At 28.4% G+C, this 24,208-nt stretch overlaps 1 protein-coding gene across 3 annotated transcripts in view; it reads left to right on the forward strand.

The window, feature by feature from the left end:
* LOC142323323 (calcium/calmodulin-dependent protein kinase kinase 1) overlaps positions 1-24,208 on the forward strand; it is an 881,066-nt gene that overhangs the window by 772,785 nt on the left and 84,073 nt on the right. For all 3 annotated transcript variants that reach the window (XM_075362807.1, XM_075362806.1, XM_075362808.1), the window contains one exon: positions 1,965-2,016. In XM_075362807.1, the coding sequence (XP_075218922.1) occupies positions 1,965-2,016 (52 nt within the window). The remainder of the gene's footprint in view (positions 1-1,964; positions 2,017-24,208) is intronic.

Genomic DNA, 24,208 nt, shown 5'->3' on the forward strand with positions numbered 1-24,208 from the left:
CCAATATGGTTGTACATTACATAAGAACCGCAAAAAAAAATAGCGATATTATGACATCAATATTTTCATTTTTCACGGATTTATCGGAATGAAAATATTATTAATGAACATCAAGATAATCCGACATAAAGGTGAGTGATTTCTTACTGTGAGATTAAAAGTAAACGTTTATGAAAATAAACGAAAATAAATTGAACTGTAAAACTTCATTGTAAAATGAAAATTATACATAACAAAATACTAACGTCTATTTCATAATTTGAAGAAACGAAATGAAAAATGAATTTTTAACAACGGCGCATTAATCTTAATTAAAAAATACAATAATTTTTTAAATCAACTATTTAATAATTAAAAATATAAAAATAAATTATATGAGAATTCACCGATACGATCAGTTATTTCATTGAATGATCAAAATAAATCGCATTATTTTAGGAATAATAAAATTGTACATTTTAACGATAAAATTTGATGTATTTTCAATCATAATTCAGATTTAGTTATAAATAAATCAATTTACAAAACCTTTTATGGGTTTTGATTTATCTTTTATAAATAATAAATAAAATAAAAGGTATGCTGTGTGAATTTGGTCAAGATGGTGTCAGTTGACGCCCTTAACCAAATGACTTTTTTATCGATGTTGTACATTTAGAGTACAATTTCTAAAGAAAAATAAAAAATAAAAATATTTAGTAAAAGACTTAGTCTCATTGATCCACTTTGATCGACAGCTACCACATATAATATTTTTAATAACACGCCACAGCTTGAAGATTTTGTAAAACAGATAAGGTATAAGAATTATAAAAAAATTCAAAAAGACTCTTCAATTCGTCTACATGTCGTCTTCCATGTCGTCTACATTAATACTAGGAACAGTTGGATTTTCAATCTAAAATATTAAAGTTAATAGAGTTGATATTTTACAAACGGGTTCCATTCAGCCCCCTTGTTCATTGGAACTTAAAAATCTAGTAATTATTTACTTCAATAAATTGGTGCAGTTTTACTCAACAAGGCTAAAAGAAAATTAGTTTACAAAAAAATAACCATGGTGACGCCTCTTGACCGATGTTATCAAAAAATTTACCAAAGTATATACGTATACGGCCAAATATTTTCGCTAAATTTCATCTCTTTTGGTCAACGGGTTTTTGAGATACGAGGCAAAAACTGTTAAGAAATAATATTCAATATTCCCCCTCCACTCAGATTGAATTAAAACTTTGAAATTTTAAATAATAAGTACTTTCACTGCGCCAAATGTAAATTTTCTACAACTATTATACAAAAAGTAAAACATTTAAGAAAACGAAAACTATCTCTCTTCTTTCTAATTGTGTTCAAAATTTCATTCTATCCATATATAGAAATAATTTGAGCCATTTTTGATGAATTTATATTGAGCCTGTCATAATACACGTACATGCGTACGAAAATTAAACGAAAGACTGGAATAGATAGTACAAACCGACAAATTAATGTACCTTTTTCTATTGTTAAATAATGCACACACACATATATATATATATATATATATATTCATATATCGTCTCTACTTAGTATGGGATACATATAATTTAAACTACGTATATGTATATAATGTATCTACTACTAAACTTTATACATTTTATAAATAAAATTTAATTTAATTTCTTCTAAAAACGTTTTTATAAACGTAACAGTAATAAAAATGTAATTAAGCAAAATGAAATTAATTATATAATTATTTTTATATATTTACATGTATAATACATAAATAATAAATATCGCATAAACTTATGTACAAAAATAACATAATTTTATATTTTTGTAATTAAACGATTACAAGGTGCAAGTGTGCACAAATTTTATTTACGTGACTTGGTATTTTTTTATAATTCATATATAATAATAATTAATTTAATAAGTTTTAATCATTTATTTTAATATCTTACTTTATTTCTTTCTGTTTTTAGGCTATGAAAATCCTGTCGAAAAAGAAATTACTAAAAAGATCTGGAATATTTGGTAAGTAGAATTTATGCATAAAGTTGTATCAGTGGTTTTTATTTAATACTTGATTTGTATGACGAAGTTAATAATTCACTGTTTCAGCAATACATCATTATTTCGATTTTCGTTCACCGCAACCAGATTTTACAGTACTTAAATCTCCTGATTGAATATTGGATTTGTAATTTTCATCTCAATTGTTTCTGTTTCAATTATTCAACCATCGATGTAGGGATTAAACTTGTTTATACGTAACAGACCCATTATATTTGAATTTATGAACACGAAGAGCAATTAACTTACAAAAATACAATATTCAATTCGTGGTATTGAAATTGCTATGAATTTTCACCAATTAAGATCGTGCTTTTACTAAATTATATAATTGTTGTTATAATTTGGTATTAAAATTTTGGAATATTATAACAAGCTTATAACATAACGTAATAATATAATTTAAATCAAATCGTTTAGTTCCGCGATTAAATTTTGAATTACTGAAGAATTTTTGTACAATCTCTTTTCATAATTTGTTTTTTAATTTTTTTTTTTTTTTGCTTTCATGTCATCGCAGCAACTCTCTCATGAAACTGTTGGCAATTCTATATGATATTTAATTGATTTATATCACTATTGGGGTCTTATTTCGAAAGCCGATACATTTTCTAAATTGATAATGTAATAGTAAAAAATAAGTCTTACTAATATTCACTTTTATGGGAGCCAAAACAAGGCAACATCCTATAGAATTTGGTCGAGCAGGCTCCAGTCGATGTTACGTTGGCGCTACATGAATTCTGATAAATAGGAGTCTAGCGTAGATCTGATATAGGAAACTCTTTGCGATTCCGTTTTTTCGCTGCCCATAAACTCTTCATTGTGTTTTTATGCGCCCCGGTAATTGAATCTCAAAAGTTAACCGGGTGATTGACAGTTTGATGTGTAAAATTACAAGCTAGTAGATAAGGTAATTAGGTAACTTCGCCAACAAACAGAAACTATGTTCATCCCAAGTCTGTTACTCCTTTATAATACTTAATAACTTGTCTTTCGTTTGATCACGGACGACATACTCGAAAAATTCTTTTGTTTCTCTGAAAATTCCCGCAAATACCCGCTGCTGACGGTAAACTATCCCCATATTGTACTTTAGAGAACTAAACTGTTTGCTGGGTGGAAACTCACAGTTACCGTTATCTAGTAAACTGTTGATATATGGAGTTATCTTTAAATCTATCTGTACGTATGGGATCCAACAATGGTGTACGACGAGTAATAGTAATATTGAGATAATTTAAAGATTCCAAAATAAATTGGTGAGGACCATAACAGAGGCTCCATGTTTTGTTATGGGTAAAGAAATTCATGACTATCTAGGATTACCTTCTGTTTAGGAAGAGATCCAAAAAATCGGCTCACGGTATAAACAAAGATTAGACAGACATGTAAATTATCTGACACCAAATGTAATAGACAGCAACGATTACATCAGGCGACTAAAATGTTCCATGTGCTGGACCTAGGAGATGTAACCATAGATGTGACCGGGAGAAAGAACCTAATGGGAACACAGAATGACTCTGTTACTGTGTAGTGAATGTCACTTTGATAGTCTACGAATTTCTATTTCCGGATGAAAATTTGTTTTTCTTAGTGTTGCTTTCATATTGTATTGATGACATTGCGTTTATTTTTATTATTTTATTTTTTCTTCCTGTGAATTATTTCTAGTGGTATGTTAAGTAATGAACTTTATTTGAACCACCTGTTTTTCTTTTTTGAAAGCTTTTCTTAAATATGAAATGTTGAACCTTTGTATATTTTAATGAAGGGTTTCATCGCGGACATCTCTTCACGTGATTATCATCAAATTTACTTATGGCCCCATAAGGTACTGTTTGTAATTGCAAACAGATAGACAAAAAAAAATTGTAGTTTCGCCTTGAAAAAAGAGATTCGTCTATTTCGACGTTCGTGTTTAGACCATTCCTGCCTATTGTTATTGAATTACGAAGTAACATGTCCGCACACACTTCCCTTACAAAATTTTTCCAGTCATTCACAGCGGCACTATTCATACCAATTTTTGGTTAAAAACTTAAAACTGGTATATTTCCTACTCCATGCGTGGAAGAAATAAACAACAACTTCCAATTTCAATCTGCTGAATTTCGGCTATGTATCGCTTCTTAAAAGAGCAGAATTGCGACAACTCGCTTTTGAATACCGCCATTTTCTTCCCTGTCGCGTAACGAAAGAGACATTTCACGATTCTGCACGCAAATCCTAGGATTATATAAACTCTCTTTTTCTTTTAAAAAATGAGCAACATGTTGTTTATCTGGCACCTCACGGATTAAGTTAATCATACCCATATCGATGAAAATAACGAATGACAAGCACAAGTACACGATTGAAATAATTGACTGCACCGACTAGTACACAGTCAGCGATGTAACTGTGATAATTAAGACAGGTTGAAATATAATTACTACGACAGATAAGATAAACATTAGCAATTTAATATTGTACGTTATTACTTAATCCATAAATAATTTACATAAACGTATTAGCAATACAGAAAGTGGAAATTATGGAAGGTGTTCGCTTTTGAAATATTAAGATCTCGTTATTGTACATTTCCGTTTTACTTCTAAACATGACGCCGGTTTTAAAACAATTGCATCTCTATAACAAATTAACACAAAATATGTATCGTTTGAATTGCTAATTAATTACGTATTTTGAAGGTATTTTGATCATATCAAGTTCCTTTTGTTATCATCCTTGCTCTAGTTATTATTTATGAAGAGAAGAAAAATTCATAGTGTTTACTGATGTGTTTTGTAAATGTCTAATTTAAACATATGTAAAAAGAATGATGGAGATATAAATAAAGTAATTTATTTTATCCTCTTTTTATCGAAACATCGGTTTTCATCTGGGAAAGTTTCCACACGATTGAATCATTTTTAAATCGTTCAGTGCGTTTTTTTATATATCATACATTCCATAACCGTGAAGATGCCTTCTAACCGCACACAAATGCCAATATTTTCAGTCGGCCTTAATTCTCAAGCTGTATGCAAAATATTCATAAAAATTATTTTAATCAGTAATGAAAACCTATTCTGTATGAGAATGTAGGAAGATATCCCGTCTTTATCTAACAGCTCACTTCTCTTTCAGTAGCATACAAAAGTATCCTTTCCCTTTACCAGAGCGATCGGCTCGAAGACAACGTGTACACCTCAAATAATGTAAGATGTAAGAAGAATTTTGCTTTCCTGGGGGCTTGGCCGGTAAGAAGAGTTTAATGATAATCGTGCCTGCTCATCTACCAACGTCTCTTATGCCAGTCCATAAGTTGTGGTGGAAGTAGAAACATTTAATCCTACCATTCCACAAGACAAGTTACATGTGTCTGTAGTATACTAATCTCTTTTCCTTATCTTGTGCCGGCTTTAGACTCACTATCCTTACTTACAGTTATTTGTCAGGGAACCGTCTACGGAACCAGATGCGACTCCCTACGCGAAGGGAGTGCATTATAACTTAAAAAATGATTAGGGCTCTCATTAGACGCATTCCTACTAGACCGAAAGGCACTAGCATCAAAAGTCCTTTAGTGGACGAACTGAAGGGGAATCGCTTCGGGAGAAGGTCGCAAATGTCTTGTTAATCTCCTTAAGCATAACCCGAATAAAAACATGTCAAAACCCGATCTACAAAGAATCGGAACACAATCTTCAGCTCCATCCATATTAAATTAAAAGCAGATAATATACAACTGTCACTAAAAATTAATTACCCGCCAGATAATTAGAATGACCCAGCAACAAGTAACTGACGTCCAGGCTCTGCAGTGAATAGGAGGATAAAATTCCCTCTATACCCTTGCATTCCGTTTCGTTCCGTGCCAACTTTAAAAAAAAATAAGTGGATTTTTATTTGACGATAATTTTCATAGTCAATCAGATGATGCATAATACATCTATAAAAAGTTCTGTTAATATAATTCTATTGACTGCACATTACGATTTAAAAAAAAAAACATTTATTATAAATTTGTTTTTCTTTAAATTCAAAAAAATATTACATATAAGTAGATTAATTAATAATTCATTGAATTGTTCTTTCTAGTAGCATTCAACGATACAACTTTTATCGTTTTATTTTTATTATTCGGTAAAAAATAATTCTATCGTCTGTGATAGAAATTTTATTTTTCCCTGTTGGCGTTTAGCAAATAGAACTCACAAACAAAAATTCAGTTTTTCTGCAGATCAAAAAGAAAACATGTTAAACAATGAAATCTCAAATTTCATAAAAAGAAAATGTGAATGGTTACAGAAAATGGAACGTTACTTTAAAAGATGAAAAAATCTAATGAAAGTTTAATTATACTGTATTTTAAATCATATTAAATAACTCATTTAATTTATACAGTATTTTAGTTTTTAATATAAAGCTATAATAAATGTCTAGATATGATTTTATTTTTACTGTATCACGTAATTACGAGTCGAGTATCACTTCACTAAATTCAATTGATTGTTCTTCTTTCAGTAGATCAAATGGGGAGAAAAAATTACATTTTTATTCATTTAGAGAATCTTCTACGGTTATGAAATATTTTATTTTAAATATTTGCTATTTTATTAAGTTAATTAAATTTCAAGTGTATTACAAACACATATACGCGCGCGCTAACACAATTATTTTATGTTATAATCAATTACGTACATAAATAAATGCAGAATAGTATTTAATTCTTTATAACTGTAGTATCAGTATTTCTTCAAGAAAGAAAATACTTTTCCTCTTCTTATAAATAAAAGCTAATTCATAAAGTATCTTTGCTTAAATAAAAATTTTATTTAACAACGTAATATTTAAATTTGTTCTACCATATAAAATACAACTGCCAAGAAGAATACCACTTCAAAGATTTCAGTAAATTATAATTTTCCAAGATATTCATTTTAATATGTTTAATAAAGTAAATAACTCGATCAAATAAAAGAAAATCATAAATATATATAAAAAAAAATAAAAATACTTTACCAAAAAATTAATAAAAAGTATTATTCTGAAAAGTAAATTTGTATTTTTTTCTTTATTTAGATTAACTTTAAAATGAAAATAAATGTGTGACGAATCGTAATAATTTTAAAAAATCTTGCGTAATTCTGCGCAAGAAGACCGACTTCTCGTTGTAATATGTAATATGAAGTTCCATGTTATCTAACTTGCACCGCTCAGATTTTTTCGACTTTAAATTGAGCGTAACTCAAGAACGACTCAACCAACCTTCATCAAATTTTCACATGCACAACCTCAGATACACTATTACAGCATATCTAAATTTCACTGAAATTTATTGAGTAATTTTAGAGATTTTTCAACCACAAAATTTTATAATAGGCCTCTATATATATATATATATATATATATATATATATATATAAGAATCCACAACTTAAGTGAATGGTATTTTCGTACTCCTCATACCTCAAAATTTAAAGAAAATTTGTTTTCACCCCTCACTCCCAACATGTGACCGACAGTAATACCGTACTTTTCTTAGAAAATTCTGTAAAAACCAAAAACTTTCCTCTTCTTTTATATTCTTTTCTTTCTTCCAATTTGTTTCCTATTTCCTTCTTTGTCACATATTTTTCTTTATATTCTCTTATCCTTCAAACATTTCTCGTCATGTGCTAAACATTTAACTTCATGATATGTCCTAAACATTCGAAGATTCAAGTTTATTGAAAAGTTAATGTCGATATTTATTTTAATTACCAGTAACTTAAATCTAAACCTAAATAACTGACAAAATATTCTGTTATCAGATGTTTATGATGCATTTAAAATATCGTTAGCCAAATAATATGTCCGAGTACACAATTTATTTTTCAGATCTAACTATTTTTCGTTTTAATTGATTAAAAGATGAGTTTAAGTTCAGTTACCTGGTAAATTAGTTATTTAAAAGAATCTTGCTATTCCACTTAAATTTTGGTACGATAAATAGTTTAAATGTAATGGTTTTTTGAGTTGTAAGATTTTTCGTATAACTAGTATAACTTCGTCGAATCGAAGCTCATAGGCATAATACTGCCTATCTAGTTCATGTTCCTGAGGTTTATTAAATCTCTTAATTACCAGGCCAGAATTTTTGTTGTTTGAATCCAACAAGATAATTTTGGCCGGGAGACAGTATCGACCAAATTGACATATTTAAATATAATTGATTCAGCCAAACTACAAACTGCATACCTCAACCCGGAATATACTGAGAAAATTGTAAGATAAATTATGCTTGATAAATTTATTCGCGAGAAAGTTCAAAATATAGTTCATACAGTTTGTTAGTTGTTTCCGAACTAGATATTTATCCATAAATGAAGGAAGAAGAGGCCTGTTCCATAGTATAAAGTTCTAGACAATCCTCAATCACTCTAATATATTAGTCTTCTGGCCATTATGTAGTTGTTTTTTTCTTGGGACATTTTTTACCTTACAACGTTCAAGTCATGTAGGCCGGTTATAGATAGACCTGGTTAGATTAACCTGTAACCAGATAGATTGACCTGTGACCAGATTCACACCAGAAATGGATTAACGAAAGGTTAGAAGAATAGAAATGGATCAACGAAATTTCCGATTCTTATTTGTGTTAATAAAAACAAGACGGTAAATTCGCTACTTTCCGACAATTATACCATGTTTATAGTGCCGTTTGGTGCTTCTTGCTAAATCAGATTTATCTTCGTAAACACATATCCGAATATTTCTGCAAAAATCTTAACAGATATCAGTTAAAGTATGTGCCCGCATATAATTACGGTTACTTATAAACTTAACCACGAAATCACGAAATATTTTTAATGTTTTCTCACTAATGAACACCATCTTTATTCGTCGTATTACTCTCCCGCAGAGGGTATGTAAAAACTCTTCTCATCAAACATGTAGACAAATCGAAATAGTATATAAAGTACTATCAAAACTTTTTATTTCTCCTAATTAATGATTGTATTTCTCGTAACCTGTCAACGAATGATCGATAACTATTCATGAGTGATAAGGAAGCGATTCGTAAACCTACTTAAAAGCGTTTCACTTTTTTTATACCTACATCGTTCCTGTTCTAATCTTATAATCGATTCAAATTTTTATTCGTTTTTCATTAAAGACTGAAAATTCAATTAGTCTCTTAGCGACCATTTCTTATAGGATTGTAATTAATTGCTCATCCAAACTCGGTGGACCTAATATAAAATAGTAACATGAAATGGTTTTTTTGTAAACAACTATCATAGCTACGGTTCCCCGCTAAAGTAAAACACTTCGGATATCTAGAAAATTTCTTATTATCTTGCCGTCAACTTAAAAAAAAAATAAATGGTTTTACACTTTTACATTTAAACTGTATTATCTTTATTTCTCTCGTTGTATCTTAATTGAGTATTTTGATCAAGTATTCTGAACAGTTGTCTTTTGTTATAATTACTTTTAATATTGCTTATTTTTTTATAACCAAGAACGGGCCCATGAGGTACAACACTCCAAATTTTATATAATTAACAAAATACTCGGGTGTTTCACGAAGAAACAGAGAAACTTTCAGGATATGTTATACTGGTGAAAATAATAAAAACGTTTCATATAAACATAGGTCTGGAAACGTTCTGTTTTCGAATTACAGCTAGCGGAAGATCTCACCCTGATTTCAGCTCTTCTAATAAAATAAGTCTTGCTGTAATTCTGGTAACACAAATTCATTAGTAAAGTTGGTGGTTTTTTAAGTAATTTTAGCTGGAAAACAGGATAAAACAGATCCCAGAACTGTAACTTAGGAAGTTTTTAAGATATCCGACGTAAAACTCAAATTCGGTGTCGAAAAACAACTTTTTCTAAGGTTTATAGTACAATAACATTGTTAAATGACTTGTACATGCGGAAGATTTAGTAAAAAAACTTGTACAGAACTTAATTTGAGAAAATTAATGTAAATTCAGCCAATAAAATGTAAATAAAATGTTTTAAAAATGGATTATTTATTGAAGCAAAACGAACGAAAAATAGACAGAAAATCGTATTATCCTTTCTGTACCTAATAAACATTATTCTTAAATATTACAAAACAAAAAAAGAATAATAATAGAATACATGAAATGATAAGTGGTAACAGAATAACAAACTTCAGTTAAAGTAAATGATCGAAATTCCCTTTTTCACAATGTACACAGCACTTTGCCCAACGTAAAATATTTCCCGTGGCTTTCCGTATCATCTCAGGATCGTTTCATATAAATTCAATAGCATTTCTTATTTTAATGAATAACTATTCTTTAGTATTTATTTTTTATTAGCTGTATTTACAACTTGTTTTCCGATACCGAATTTTGTGTTTTACGTCGGATATCTTAAAACGTCGTATATCTTAACTGAAGTTACAGTTGTACGACCTGTTTTAACCTATTTCGTATCTCAAATTACGTAAGAAACCTCCACTTTACTTCATAATTTCGGTTCCAAAAATTATAGTAGGGCTTCTTTTTATTAGAAGAGCTGAAATCCGACCGAAATCTTTTGCTAGCCGTAACTCGAAAACAAAGAATTTCCAGGTCTACATTTATTTGAACTTTTTTCATTATTTTCACCAGTAGAACATGCCCTGAAAGTTTCTCCGCTTCTTCGTAGAACATTCTGTATAAAAAACTTCTATTACTATAAAAATTGAATGATTAAATTTGGTAAGCTAAAACAGTGTTTATATTTGCAATTATATTAGTATTAATTTACTCCATATTATTAAAAACTCTAGTTAGTATTTTATTAATACGAGTACAACTTATTACCTTGTTTCTTATTTTGTATTGAGAATACTTTTATCATTCAAAACTGTAAGTTGTCTTTTCTTAGTTGTAGAACTTAGTAGATATATCATCTGATTTCTCTCTTGCTTAAAATCTCTTTCATGTAAAATCCTTGGGATTTCTCTAACAATTTTAATGTCACCTGTCATATTATATACGCGGTAGCTTTATGCTGGATTATTACCGTTGTGTTTCTTAGTTAATAACTATAAGAGTATGGTATTATTTTAACAATTGTATTGCCAGAAGTTATTAAACAATTTACATATTGATAAAGTACCGGTGTTTTAATCATTCAACAATAGCATCAACTTTTCCTTCCTCCAGCTAACTAAAATCCAACACCACCATGACACACCTCTAATATTATTCATTAATTGCGTCATCATCTTTAATTTTCATGATTACAGTTTATTATTTTAAGAATTTTGATGCTCACAGATCTTTAACACTCCAATTAATTCATCTCAGTATTAATTAGAACTTCTGAAACTGACAGAATACTTAACAGTTTGTCTGAAACTGTTATTAATTTATCTAGACTACATTTTTTTAAAAAAATATATAAATCTGGAATAAAACCTTTTGGTCGGATGTCATCTTTTTATGTCGGTTTTACCCGAAAGGTTCCATGTTCTAATCCGTATAATATTTTTTCCATAGCTTACAAATTTCCATATAATATTTATTTTATTAAATTGATTTAAAAAAGTGCACCGGTGTAACAATTTCCTAAATCTCTTTCTAATTAATTTCAAAAAAAATCGATAAAATTAACAAAGATAATGCCTATTTTTTAACTTGTATAATAAAACTGTTAGAAAAACTGTTTAGAGCTAAACGTTTTTACCGAAAATAATTTATAAATTTAATATCTCTCGTTGTCAGATGCGGATTCGAAACGCATCCTATGTACACCAGATATGAAAATATTTTTTAGATTATTTAAACGAAAATAGTTCGACAAATTATAAAATACCTAAGTACAGCGTAGAATTTTCAGAATATAAATTGTAAACGCACAGTCAAGCTGGAAAAACAAAACTAATTTCATATAATCTTAAAATTGTGTAAAGCAAACGGTACAATTTGCGGTTATATTGTATGGTTAAAGTGATATAGAAAAAATATAGATCTAGAGATATGAACTTTAGTATCTAGAAAAAAAATTACATTGTTCATCTTTATAGAAGAAGAAACGTTAGGATAAAAAAAAATCATTGACAAATGATATATTTGAAATCAATGTTCAATTAGGAAGAATCTTCAAAGAATAGAGTTGTGTAATCGTGACTAGATCAAGGAAAAAGTGTTAGGATTAAATTTTTAACTGAACTGATGAAAAGGTTTTGCAATTATCTGATTATCTGTTGTATAGTGCCGCAAAAAAATTACGATCCCTTGTTTCAGTTACCGAAAGTTTCTGTTTATTGGAGTAAATAAAGAATCTAATGAACTTTGATAAACTTTCTGATCGAAATTAGTATTACGTACGATGTTAATGCTTAATATAAATCATAACAAAAATTTTAAAATAGCGAGTTGAAAGACATCGTAAATTACAAAAAATCATTTTAAAAAGTGTCATCCATCGATTGGCAAACATTTTTTATTTTGAAGCTAAACTATTGAACATTTAATGAAACTTCACTGTTATCAATAGAAGAGAGTATTTTTCTTTCAAACGATCTTACATAAAACTTTAAAAGTGCATCTTGAAATAATGGAATCTTTATCTGAATGTGATAGTTCTAAGCTAGATAAAACCACTCTTTGAACTAGTTAAACATTGTCAGTAGAGAATTTCGTCTTTCATCCCGTACTGAATTTCTTTATTTACAAACTGATTTCATTGTTGTTTTTATAAAGGGGGTCATAGGTATCATACCTCACCTTTAAACTTCAATAAAAGCTGCTCTCAAAGGATATGTCTTCCAGTTAAATACAAAGCCCCTATCCTAAATACGCATACATATACGTATTTGTATTTCATAACGAGAAAGACTGATTTCTTTTCAAAAGTATTATTCTCAATAAAAAAAAAATAAACATTCCCTATCCAAAATACCTATAATTTGTAAAGTAGATGATGACTGAGAAATCGATGATCGTAAAACGTTAAAATAACATTATTATAACCATTATCATGTTTATTTTTTTTTTTTTTAGTAAAACTTAAGGAAAAAATTTTAAACTGCAATTATTGTAGCAGATTGTTAGAAGTAATTCAAAAAACGTATTAAAGCTGATAAGAAGTAAACCTCAACTATATTTTAATCAAAAGATTTGAAATAATTAGTTTATTTAGAAACGGCAATGTTTTTTCCTCGTATAATCTAACATTTTCATCAATGTATACTCATTTTTCGATTGTTCTCATCAAAATTATCAATCAGAAATTTTTATTTTTAAGGTCAAGTGGACATACGCTAAAATAAGTACACGTCTGGTAAAATAGTGTATATGCCAAAAGTCGGAATAATTGGTTGAAATTTCGACTTAAGAGAAATTTCGAAATTAATTTTTGTTTTCGAAAGAATTATTTTATGTTTGTATTCCCGGTTTTTTGTTGCAAATTAACAGATAATTTTTCTGTGATTTACTTTTAAATATGTTACATAAATATACAAGGTTAAAATTTCAATAAACGATTTGTCGGACCCGAAATAGAGTGTCCCAAATGAATGATCCAATTTGAATTGTTTATATTTTGAAAAATATTGAATGTAGAATCTTAAGATTAATTTTGTATTAAAGGTTTATTAATAAGGTTTTTTACATACCAAGTCATAGGTGCTTAATATACTCCCCTTAGGATACACGGCATATGATCAAAACGGATTAAAAGTTGAATAGTTATGAAATTTTAAAATCGGATGATTCTTTTAGGGGCATGCCTAAAATTCGATTTAATAATAGCGCATCGTAAGAAATAAAAATTCTTGAAAAAATATGACTGAATGTTCACACAATAAGTATTAAGAAACACGGGGAATAGCCGTCTGAAAATTCGATCTATTTTCGCAAAAGAGTTAATTTCCTCTTTTTAAAAAATACTGTAATTACATCTCCAGAAGATTTTTTCCGTACCTACAGTATTGTAATAAGCTATAATCTATTTTGCGTTTTCTTTTCTTCATTATTTAATTTTCAAGACAACTTATTCTATTAATCTCCAGTTTATGTCAACTAAAAGGCTATGATTACTTTTAAGACTACTGTTGGAAATGTAAAATAAAAGACCAACAATGCGATGCGATGGAAAAATTTCAACTTTTTGGTAATTAAGTCATTATAATCCGGAAAAATTATGATTTAATAAAAAAGGCTGGAGAAGTATTGCATGACTTTTTGGCAACGCCGGTGAAGTTGTGATTACCAAAATTAGATTTAATCATAAAAATTCTCAAATTGCAAATAAATTTGTTTTTTTTTATTTTAGGGCCTTCTTTACTCTGTGGGGAAAATTAAGGAAAGTTTTATTTTTAAAAAGGTGATCCCTAACAAAAAATATTGATTTAAAAGAGAATTCTTCAAAAATATAGTAAATTTTTTATGAAAATAATAAAAATTGCTTCTCATTTTGAGCCTGGAATATAATATATGTGTCAAAGCTACTTTAATTTTAATAGCTCTATTTTTTTTAAAATTATTATTGTTTATATTTATTATTATTATTTTTAAAAAATATAAAAAAGAATTTTTAATAATAAAAATTAAAAGGGTTAGACAAAAAATAAAACATATTTTTTGAGGTGGGGAATAAATCTTAAGAAACTTTTTCTAAAAATATTCATGTATAGGTTATAAATTTTCTTAAGTGAAGTTTTCTCTAAATCTAATTAACAGTCATTCCAATAAAGGCTAAAATAAAAAATATATAATTTTCAAAGTACTTGTCTTCGTTTTAGATCCGGGTTGTGTAATTTAAAAAATTGTAGACATCTCTTGATATCTACAATAATATTTCTATTTATGAAGTATAAAACTTTTAAAGAATATTTTCTTAAATATTTAAACCGAAGGGAGTTAGAGAGAGAGAGCAAAAAACATATATTCCAATTTTAAGAGGTGGGAGTTGATTTTTTTTTAATTTTATTATTTGTATATGTATTGTAGTCTTTTTCGTAATATCTCCCATCCTCTTAATGATTTTTGAAAAAAAAATGTTGCCAATGCCCCATATATAGAAATATTTGAGCCAAATTTGAAGAATATCGGTTCAGTCAGTCCTGAGATATAAGGCCAAAAGCAGTGCGATATACATACGTACCACATACATACTTACATATATATATTTTTTTTTTCTCTAGATGGGTTAGTTGTACCTAAAACGCAAAGATTTTTAAAAAAATCCGATACCCATTTTTGACATAATCACCATACCCCCTTTAATAAACTTATTCTAGCTATATTAATTGGGAAATTAACATATACGTAATTTTAGATAACATCACTTGTGGCTGTTAAACATTATTAAATACTCAAACAAATTTGTTGACATTTTTATGAAAATTTTTACTTTTATGACAAATTTCACAATCTTTTTTTTACTTTGTTTACTTACGTCAAAGTTTTTTCCACTGCATGGTAGGTCAGCTTTAACATACTTCAATGGTATTGTTAAATATTTTAACGTAAGTAAACGACTTCCATTTATTTTAAATTTGGTTCAGTTTTTCACCATAATTAATAATTTTGTGTAATGTTAATGTAATGCAATAAATTTAATATGATTCCCCTGATTTTTAATGTTGTATATTTTCTTTTTCACCAACATAATATCAACTTTCCGGTATGTAAGTAAAATTTATGATTTTGGAAAATTACAGTCGGATTTTAATTTTTTTTTAAATATTTTATTATTACTATAAAAAGGTAGAAAAGATGAACATGATAACTGCCATACTAAATTTAAAACCTAATGCATAAAAATTGACTAGAATAATTTATAGAACATAACCAAAGTTAAAAGGTGAACTCGATTAAGACGAATTTGATTTCATAAAAATGGTGGGAGCAATAAAAAATAATTTTAGTACCGAAATTACTTTTACATGGCAGGTTGGTAAAAAACAAAGCTACTTGCATTACCTTTTTTTATCTTATAAAAAGAATTTAATAGTGTAGAATAGAATGGTTAAGTTTGTAAAGAAAGTAGGATTAAAATATAAAGAAAGAAGAGTTATTTATAATTTGTTCACGAATCAGGTTGCTATAATAAGAGTAGAAGATAAAGAAAGTACTGAACAAAAAGGAATGAGATGGGATGTAACGTGTCTTCTTCCTTTTTTTTAATTTTATAAAGGAAAGAAGCAGTAAAGGAACTAAAAGAAATTTCTAGAGCGGGTAAATGTTGAGATTCGTTCATTGTATTTTTATTTTAACTAAACTAAGAAAGTTTTTTTTTTTAAAAAAAGGTAATGAAATCTGATAGAAAGAACAATATTGAGAATTAATCTATAGTGTGGTAAAAAATCATACATCAGATGTTCAGAATTTTGACAATAATATTTGAAAAATGTGATAAACTAATAAAAATATTAAAAGCAGAATAGGACAAATTAGTGTTAAGTTTTTGTGCATTAAATAAATCTGCTGGTATAAAAACATAGATTTAGGAATTAGAATTAATTTCTTATAGATATCTGTATGAATGTTGTAAATTATGAAAGCAGATATAATATGGAAACCAAACAAATTTATTAAAAAAGAGGTTTTTACAATGTTTTATAGGAAAAATTTGAAAATTAGGTTGATTTAGTACAAAAAATTTTAATAAAATTACGTTTTATTTCCAACGAACGAGAGAATTTTTTTTATAAATTATAAAAAAATAACTATCGCGCTACGTATTAAAACATTCAGGTGCAGTAAATACAATTTTAGTGGAAGTAAAGAGGATGTTGAAGCTAAAATATCGGCACAGAAGAAAAATTATTAGAAAATGTCAGTCACATCTAACGACTGGTGAAAAAAAAAATGTTTAATGTAAATTACTGTTTATCTAACATATTAAATTTTAACATTTAAACGATGTTAATTAACATTTAACCATGTAACTCCGTTATCTGCACCACTTTCGCATTATATATCTTGATACATGATTTTAATGCCTGTTTTACGTTTACCTTTACTGAAGTAAATATGATTTCGAAGTGTCATAAATGAATAGCTGCGCTATTGGGAAATCTAGTAAGTAGGTTTTTTTTACTGTACGTAATACTGTGACTGCTTGAGAAAGAAGCACCTTTTTAATTGCTAATCAGAAAAAATAGAATTGATGATCAGAGTTGAATTACGTTTCAAGATTTCATTCAGTATAAAAGAAATAACGTTTCAAGATTTCATTCAGTATAAAAGAAATAAGTTACAAAAAAAATTGTTTTTTAAGTAAACGATTTCTTTTTAATTTTACCCTTTCAGTAATCATTAAAATCTCGGCTATTTATTACGTTTATTATTTAGAATCCAGTTGTAAGAGAAATTGTAAATTATGTTGATTATAATTAAAAAAAAAAAAAAAACTAACCGTGTTTTTAATTTGAATATTTTTTTTATTTATACATAAAACGTTTTCTTATCAGTAATTTATTATAAAGATGTCAAACGGTCTAAAATGCAAGGAGTTCATCTTGCCTTCCAAGGAAGAATTTTTAATTTACATGTCAACGTAAAGTTCCCCTCTGGGTTTTATTTAAGTGGTTTTAATTTTCAAATTCTTTTCTTTAATGATGTTAATATTTTATTTATTTTTTAATAATCTTAAAATATGAAAAAAGAAAGAAATTCTGAAGGTTCTTTTGTTAAATTTTATTTTTTTATTTGATTATAATAGATTTACTAACCGTTCCGTAAAACTGTACAAAATAACTGTACACCTTCTATTTAAATTATTTATTTATATTTTTAGTACTTGAAGATCATTTATTATTAGCAAAAATTATATTCAGCAGGGAATTTTTTTAATAAATTTTTAAAAATTCATGTAAAACAAAGGAATTGGAAAGTAAAAAAATAATAAAAAGTCTCAATAAAGCATCCCTTAAGATTCAATCGTCACTAATTCTCCCGTTTCGAGATCGAATAGCAAGAAAACTTGAAAGTGGAAATTTGACATATTTATTCCTAAGGGGAAGGTTTTTAGGAGAAATAGGCAATAAAGTTTACTTTCCCGTCTAAACAGCAGAACTATAGCTCTAGAAGGGAAAGTATTTAATCGGTCCAATTTGGGCATATGCGGTTTTTACCGGATCTTGACTTTTGACACCTAAGGAACCCAAAAAACCGGATGGAAATTTTCCGGATATTAATGTTCGTATGTGTTTAGTATTGGCCTATAAATCACCTTATATCTCCAGAACTACTGGACCAATTTTGACCAAACTTATTCAGATTACTTGGGGCATTGATACCATTACATTTTAACTTAAAAGGGCCAAGGGGGTGAGTCTGTAGAGCAAGGTCACCCTTAGTATTTCGAGATTTCGCCAAATGAAGATCATATTTTTCTAATGCACATTTGTTACCAATTAAAAAATAACAATACTTGCAAAAAAAACTTTTGCAAAATATTGTTCCCTACCCCAAAAAATGAGGCTTAAAAATTCCCAAACGCGGCTTTGGCTGCGTGATGGGAAAGTCCTACAACTATGTTGTCAGCTTTTCTTTGAACTACAGAAATCTGGTTGTTCCACATAAAAAAATGATATTTTTTTCACCATTCATAGCTCGTTTAAATTACTATTATCGTCATGAATTTCAAGTGATTTGTGCACTTATAGGATATGAGGTTAATTTTTAACATAATGAACGTCTATATTTTAACGCAGTTAATTTATACTGCTTTTAATAAGTAGATCAAAATATAATATATTGAAATATAATTTCATTTTTGCTTTCGCGTCTAAAGACATATATGCTGCTGTAGTAGCTATTGGTATAACTGGAAATTACATAGATCGGTGAAAAAATCTAAAATATTGGTCTTTTTTTCGTTTTTTGCCTTAAGGAGACATTTTTTAAAAAAGTTTAACAAAAAATTTAAATAAATAGTAAAACATATGCGAAAAATTTATTATTTCAATTCTGCTAAATCCAAAAATTTAATTTTTGTCGGATGGACGTTTGTACGTACATATGTATGTTGTCTATATTTGATCTTAAAAAAGAGCCGGCAAATTATTTTTCAAGAAATGAATGTATGCATCTCCCATAAAGGTTTTCATTGAAAACAAATGGTCCCAAAATTTTGTCACAAACATTACCACACCAAACATTAATGTAAAATCTATGTTAGAAACTAGATTCCGCAGTACCATGTGGATTGTCTTCGCTCCGTAAATGACTACTCTTAGAATTGAAGATACCGTTTCTCGTAAAAGTGACTTCATAAATAAATATAATTGAATTTACCTTATCAGCGTTGTCTAGAAGCCGATGACAGAAGTTTAACCGCTGGGAGTAATCTGTCGGCCACAAATTTTGAACCTTCTGCAGGTGGAAAGGATAAAGATTTTCTTTCCGTAGAATGCGCCACACTTTATTTTTCAACAAACCAGTGTGATATGAAATTCGCCTTGTGCTTGCCTATGCTGAAATTACAAGATGTTCATCATTAACATGATCAATTAATTAGCGTTCACGAACGCGTTGGAAATGACCCTTTCGCTTGAAAATACTGATACACCAAAGAATATTTATTAGGTATAGAATGAATATTACGATTTTCTGTCTATTTTTCGTTTGTTTTGCTTCAAAAATTGATTTGTAAAAGTTTTTATTTACTTTTTATCGGCTGTATTTACACTGTTTTTCTAATAGTTAAATTCTCTACAAGTTTTGTTACAAAATTTATTAGTCATTTAACAAAGCTATTGTGCTACAAACCTAAAAAACTTGTTTTTCGACACCGAATTTTGTTTTACGTTGGACCTATCTTTAAAACTACTGGAGTTACAGTTTTGGGACTGTTTTATCCTACTTCCCACTTCAAATTATATAAGAAATAACCAACATTACTCCTTAATTTGAGTCCCAAAAATTACAGTAGGGCTTCATTTTATTAGAAGAGTTGAAATCCGGTGAAATATTTCGCTAGCCGTAACTCGTAAATAAAAAATTTCCAAACCTATGTTTTTTTATGAACTTTTTCATTATTTTCAACAGTGGAATATATATTTGTGTATATATATAATTTTTTTTTATAAATCTGTTTTTATGAGTCTGTTAATCTTTCGCGCAGACTACACAACCGATTGAGCTGAACCAATTGAGCAGCGGCTGAAATAACACTGCCGCTGCCACTGATAATGTATGTGCGGCGCGGCTGGTTCCACCTGCCTCCGGTTACTTGACTAAGAAACGTATAATTATAAAAAAATTACTATTTTTAATGTGGGGGCTGACTATTTTGAAACCCATCTACTGGCTAGACACCTATAAATGTGTAAAACTGGATTAAGTACGGGTATTTCTTAGCTCCCGTATATGTTATGATCCAAGCTTCATAAAAGATAGAATTTGAATTTGAAAGTAACTCTAATATATTTGGAAAACAAATTTAGGGAGTGCCTTTTATCCACCATTAAATTTACAGAATAAGATATTCATGGATAATTTAATTCGTGTAGATATTTCTAACACGTAGAATAGAAACAAAAGCATCATCACCGAAATTAATTACTAAATTTTACAAATGTTTTCAGTATTTCCGTTTAAACAATCCTTAAAAGGGTAAAATTGGATAAAGTATTTTTGTATTTCCCATTTTTATTCTGAAAGGTTTGAAAAATTTAACAAAGAAAACACTTTAACGTCAAATAGTCATTCATACATTCTGTTCACGAATTGAATTTAAAATTGGCTTGACTATTCAAATTGCATACTGATTTGCAGGTTCAAAATGTTTTTTGAGCTGAAAAGAGCAAATACATACAAAAGAGGAAGCTTTAAAAACTCATTATTTTCCCGTGGGAAGTTACTTTAGCAAGCATATGTATTTGCTAATGATATGCTAATAATATATATATATATATATATATATATGTGTGTAAATAACACATTCTGTTATTTAGAAATCACTGTGCGTTTTCAGCATGTTGTTCTTTTCTCCCTGTGTTCGCTTAGTGTTAGTATTTTAATTATTAGAATGAGTTATAAAATCAACTATTAGTGAATGTCGAAATATCAAAATTAATCGTGAATATGCGTATTTAATTTTATTACATTGTTATTTCTTATTTAATATTTTAAGCTTATTTGCGCTTTTAATATTCTTATTTATTAATTAATTACTCTTAAACACATGTTTATCTGATGTGATGATTATGTAGTATATGTTCAATGTTCGTGTGTATGAGCGCGCAAGAACTTTTTTTATTTCTCATTAATCATTCTGTCTATGTTTAAGTTCATATATTAATTGTTAATATTTCATCTTAAAAAATGATACTACCTTTAAAAAAAACGGTAAATAGAGGAAAACAAGGAAATCGTTTTCTCTACAACTTTTATAATGTTCCTTTGGCAACGGTGCCAACTGTCAGTAACGGTGAAAAGGGCAGTCAAAAAAAAAGACTGTGCAACAAAGCCCACATCAAGTAGTGATTTCGATAGCTTGTAAGCTAGATTTTTAACTAATGTTCATACAGTTCCCACCAATTAATCATCGTAGAACGTTTTCAGCAGATAAAACACGTTATAAGTAATAACTTACCAGAGTGCTTTTACTTATATATATATATATATATATATATATATATATTCATAAAAAAATATTTGAGATAAAACGTTTGGAATTTACATTTTTCAGAGCATAGTTTACAAAATAATAAAAATAAAGAAAATTTATTTTCATAACTACATAATTTTTTTAAATGAGTAAGGGAAGTTAGACTATTAAGTCGGAAGGAACTAGGAATGAGGGAAATAACTAATGGATAACAAAATGTTACTGTTTATGATTGTAAAGCCAATTTATATTTTGTAAGTTAGTTCATGAATTAAACATAAATATTAATTTTAGTTTCAACGTGTGAATTATGTAATTTATGTATGATAATCAGTCTTTTTGCTTCAGAAAAAAAAAATTCATCAAGCGTTTGTACGTACAGTACACTACGACAAAATTTATCGGATTTGTTTATCGATTATCCGGACTGATTCAGTGTCCGGATATCTTAAATACAAAAAATATTTATCGGAACCTCATTTTTTTTATATGTTTTTAATTTCGTATTGGTATAGTATTATCAAGTACACTCTGTATAATGAATTTATTAATTATTTAAACAATAAAATTTAAGTTTTCATATTTACATAAAAATTCAAAGGTTTTATTACAGAAACACGAGTTAAATGCTTGTGTTTATATACAAGCGTAATCTATTAAAGCTACAATAGAACGTCCAACTCACCCATCGCTCTTTAAAGAAATGCAAATGACGTAATAGCTGTCTGTATTATTTTAAGCCTATTTCTTATTTTGTAGACCTGTTTCTTTTTAAATTGAAATTATTATAAATAAAGTTTTTTTATTAATCTGTAGATAAAAAGCAGTTTACAATATGTTATGTATTTTATTGTATTTTACACTTCATACACATTGTGAGCTCATATGCTATAAGTTATGAATGGATTATCCGGAATTTTATTCATCCCTACTCCATCCGGTCCCATTTAATCCAGATAAAATAAAAGAGTTTACATTACGCGTAAATAATGTAATGCGCGCGCGCGTGTATGTGTTATATATATATATATATATATATATATATACACACACACAGTTTATATTTAAGTAAGAGTCGTTTTGTAATAAACTGATAATTTATAGAAACTCAAAATCCTTGTTTTTTTACGTGAAAGGATGTCTTCAATGTAATTCTAGTTGAAATTTAAATATGTTTGTGATCGAAGGATGAGTTTGACCATCCCTTTGTTGAAAAACTCGTATGTTCTGTTCCGTGAATAGTGATGAAAGTTTGGCAAACGTCGTCCTCGGTCTGCATGCTTTTTCCGCTTAAAAATTTCCTTAATTACAAGAAAAATTGAAAGTCAGGTGATGCTTGATCCGAACTGCTTGGAATCTGGAACGTTTGCGGTTTTTCTGCCTAGTTTTTGAAATACGTGAGGACACGTGTTATGTCAACTGTCAACTCTTTAACAGTTTTATGTAGCTCGCCGTAACTTAGGTTTTAAGGTCTCTCAGTACCTTTGTACATCCATGATTCCTATTCTAAGCCGATGATCAGTGGGAAGAATGGCTTTACGTTTCTAAATAATGTCAGTGGAAACAGATGGGTGTCCAAACTCACCATTTACGTATGTCCTTTCTTAATTGAGCAACTGATATTTTTTTTTTACATTTATCTTGTTCATTACATCTTCACCATGCAATTCAACTAGATGTCAATGAGTTTCAGCCGAGCGAATGTTTATTCTCTTTTAAAAAATTAATAATCGATAGCAGCTTCCAATCTGTGGAATTGAGGTTAATTAGGTTCATAAAATAGTAGTAAAAATTAACGTCTAATAAGCTCAAGAGTTTTGAACATGACAGACAACGTCACAAACAAATTAAGACACGTTTCCAAACAGGTTGCTGCACTCTGAACCGTCTAACTGTGGTTTTAAAATATGCTAAATATTCTTCTTTTTTTTTTTACTGACCTCTTCTAAATATATTCACACCCACACACGCCCACCCACAAACATACGCACGCGCACTTACACATACACTAATATGCTAGTATCTTTAAAAATATTAATAAAAGATAAAAGCTGAATAGAACTCGCAACTGTAGAAAATCTATTTTACAAAAGATTAAACTCATAACATTTTTTCTAGAATCAATTAAAATCTATAAAGACATTTTGAGACCATTTTACGAAAATCTGAGATAAATATTATGAATATCTGAAACCTTGTTATTAATACAAGGTGGAATCAGTACTTTCTTTATTAGATGTTAAAAAGATCAGTTAAAGGAAAGTGAAAAATACGTCTGCCTATAACAGAAAGATAATCTCGCTATTAAAAATATAATTGATGCAATTTGGCAATAATTGATATAATTTAGTTATTCCAAATAAAATTGGTGTTCTTTTTATCCAGTAAAGAAATTAGAATATCAGTCACGCTATTTGTATCATGCAATGGTATTTTCCAACACCGTTATTATTAGTCAGTTTACAAAATAATTAGCGGTTAGTTTAATAGTTTTTTACTGGTTTTTCAGTGTGGTTATTATACCAGTCTTTAAAACATATAAGTTACACAAATCAACATGATCTTTATTGAGTTGCCGGACATG

Source organism: Lycorma delicatula, chromosome 4 (assembly GCF_047948215.1).
Source record: "Lycorma delicatula isolate Av1 chromosome 4, ASM4794821v1, whole genome shotgun sequence".
Classification (NCBI taxonomy): domain Eukaryota; kingdom Metazoa; phylum Arthropoda; class Insecta; order Hemiptera; family Fulgoridae; genus Lycorma; species Lycorma delicatula.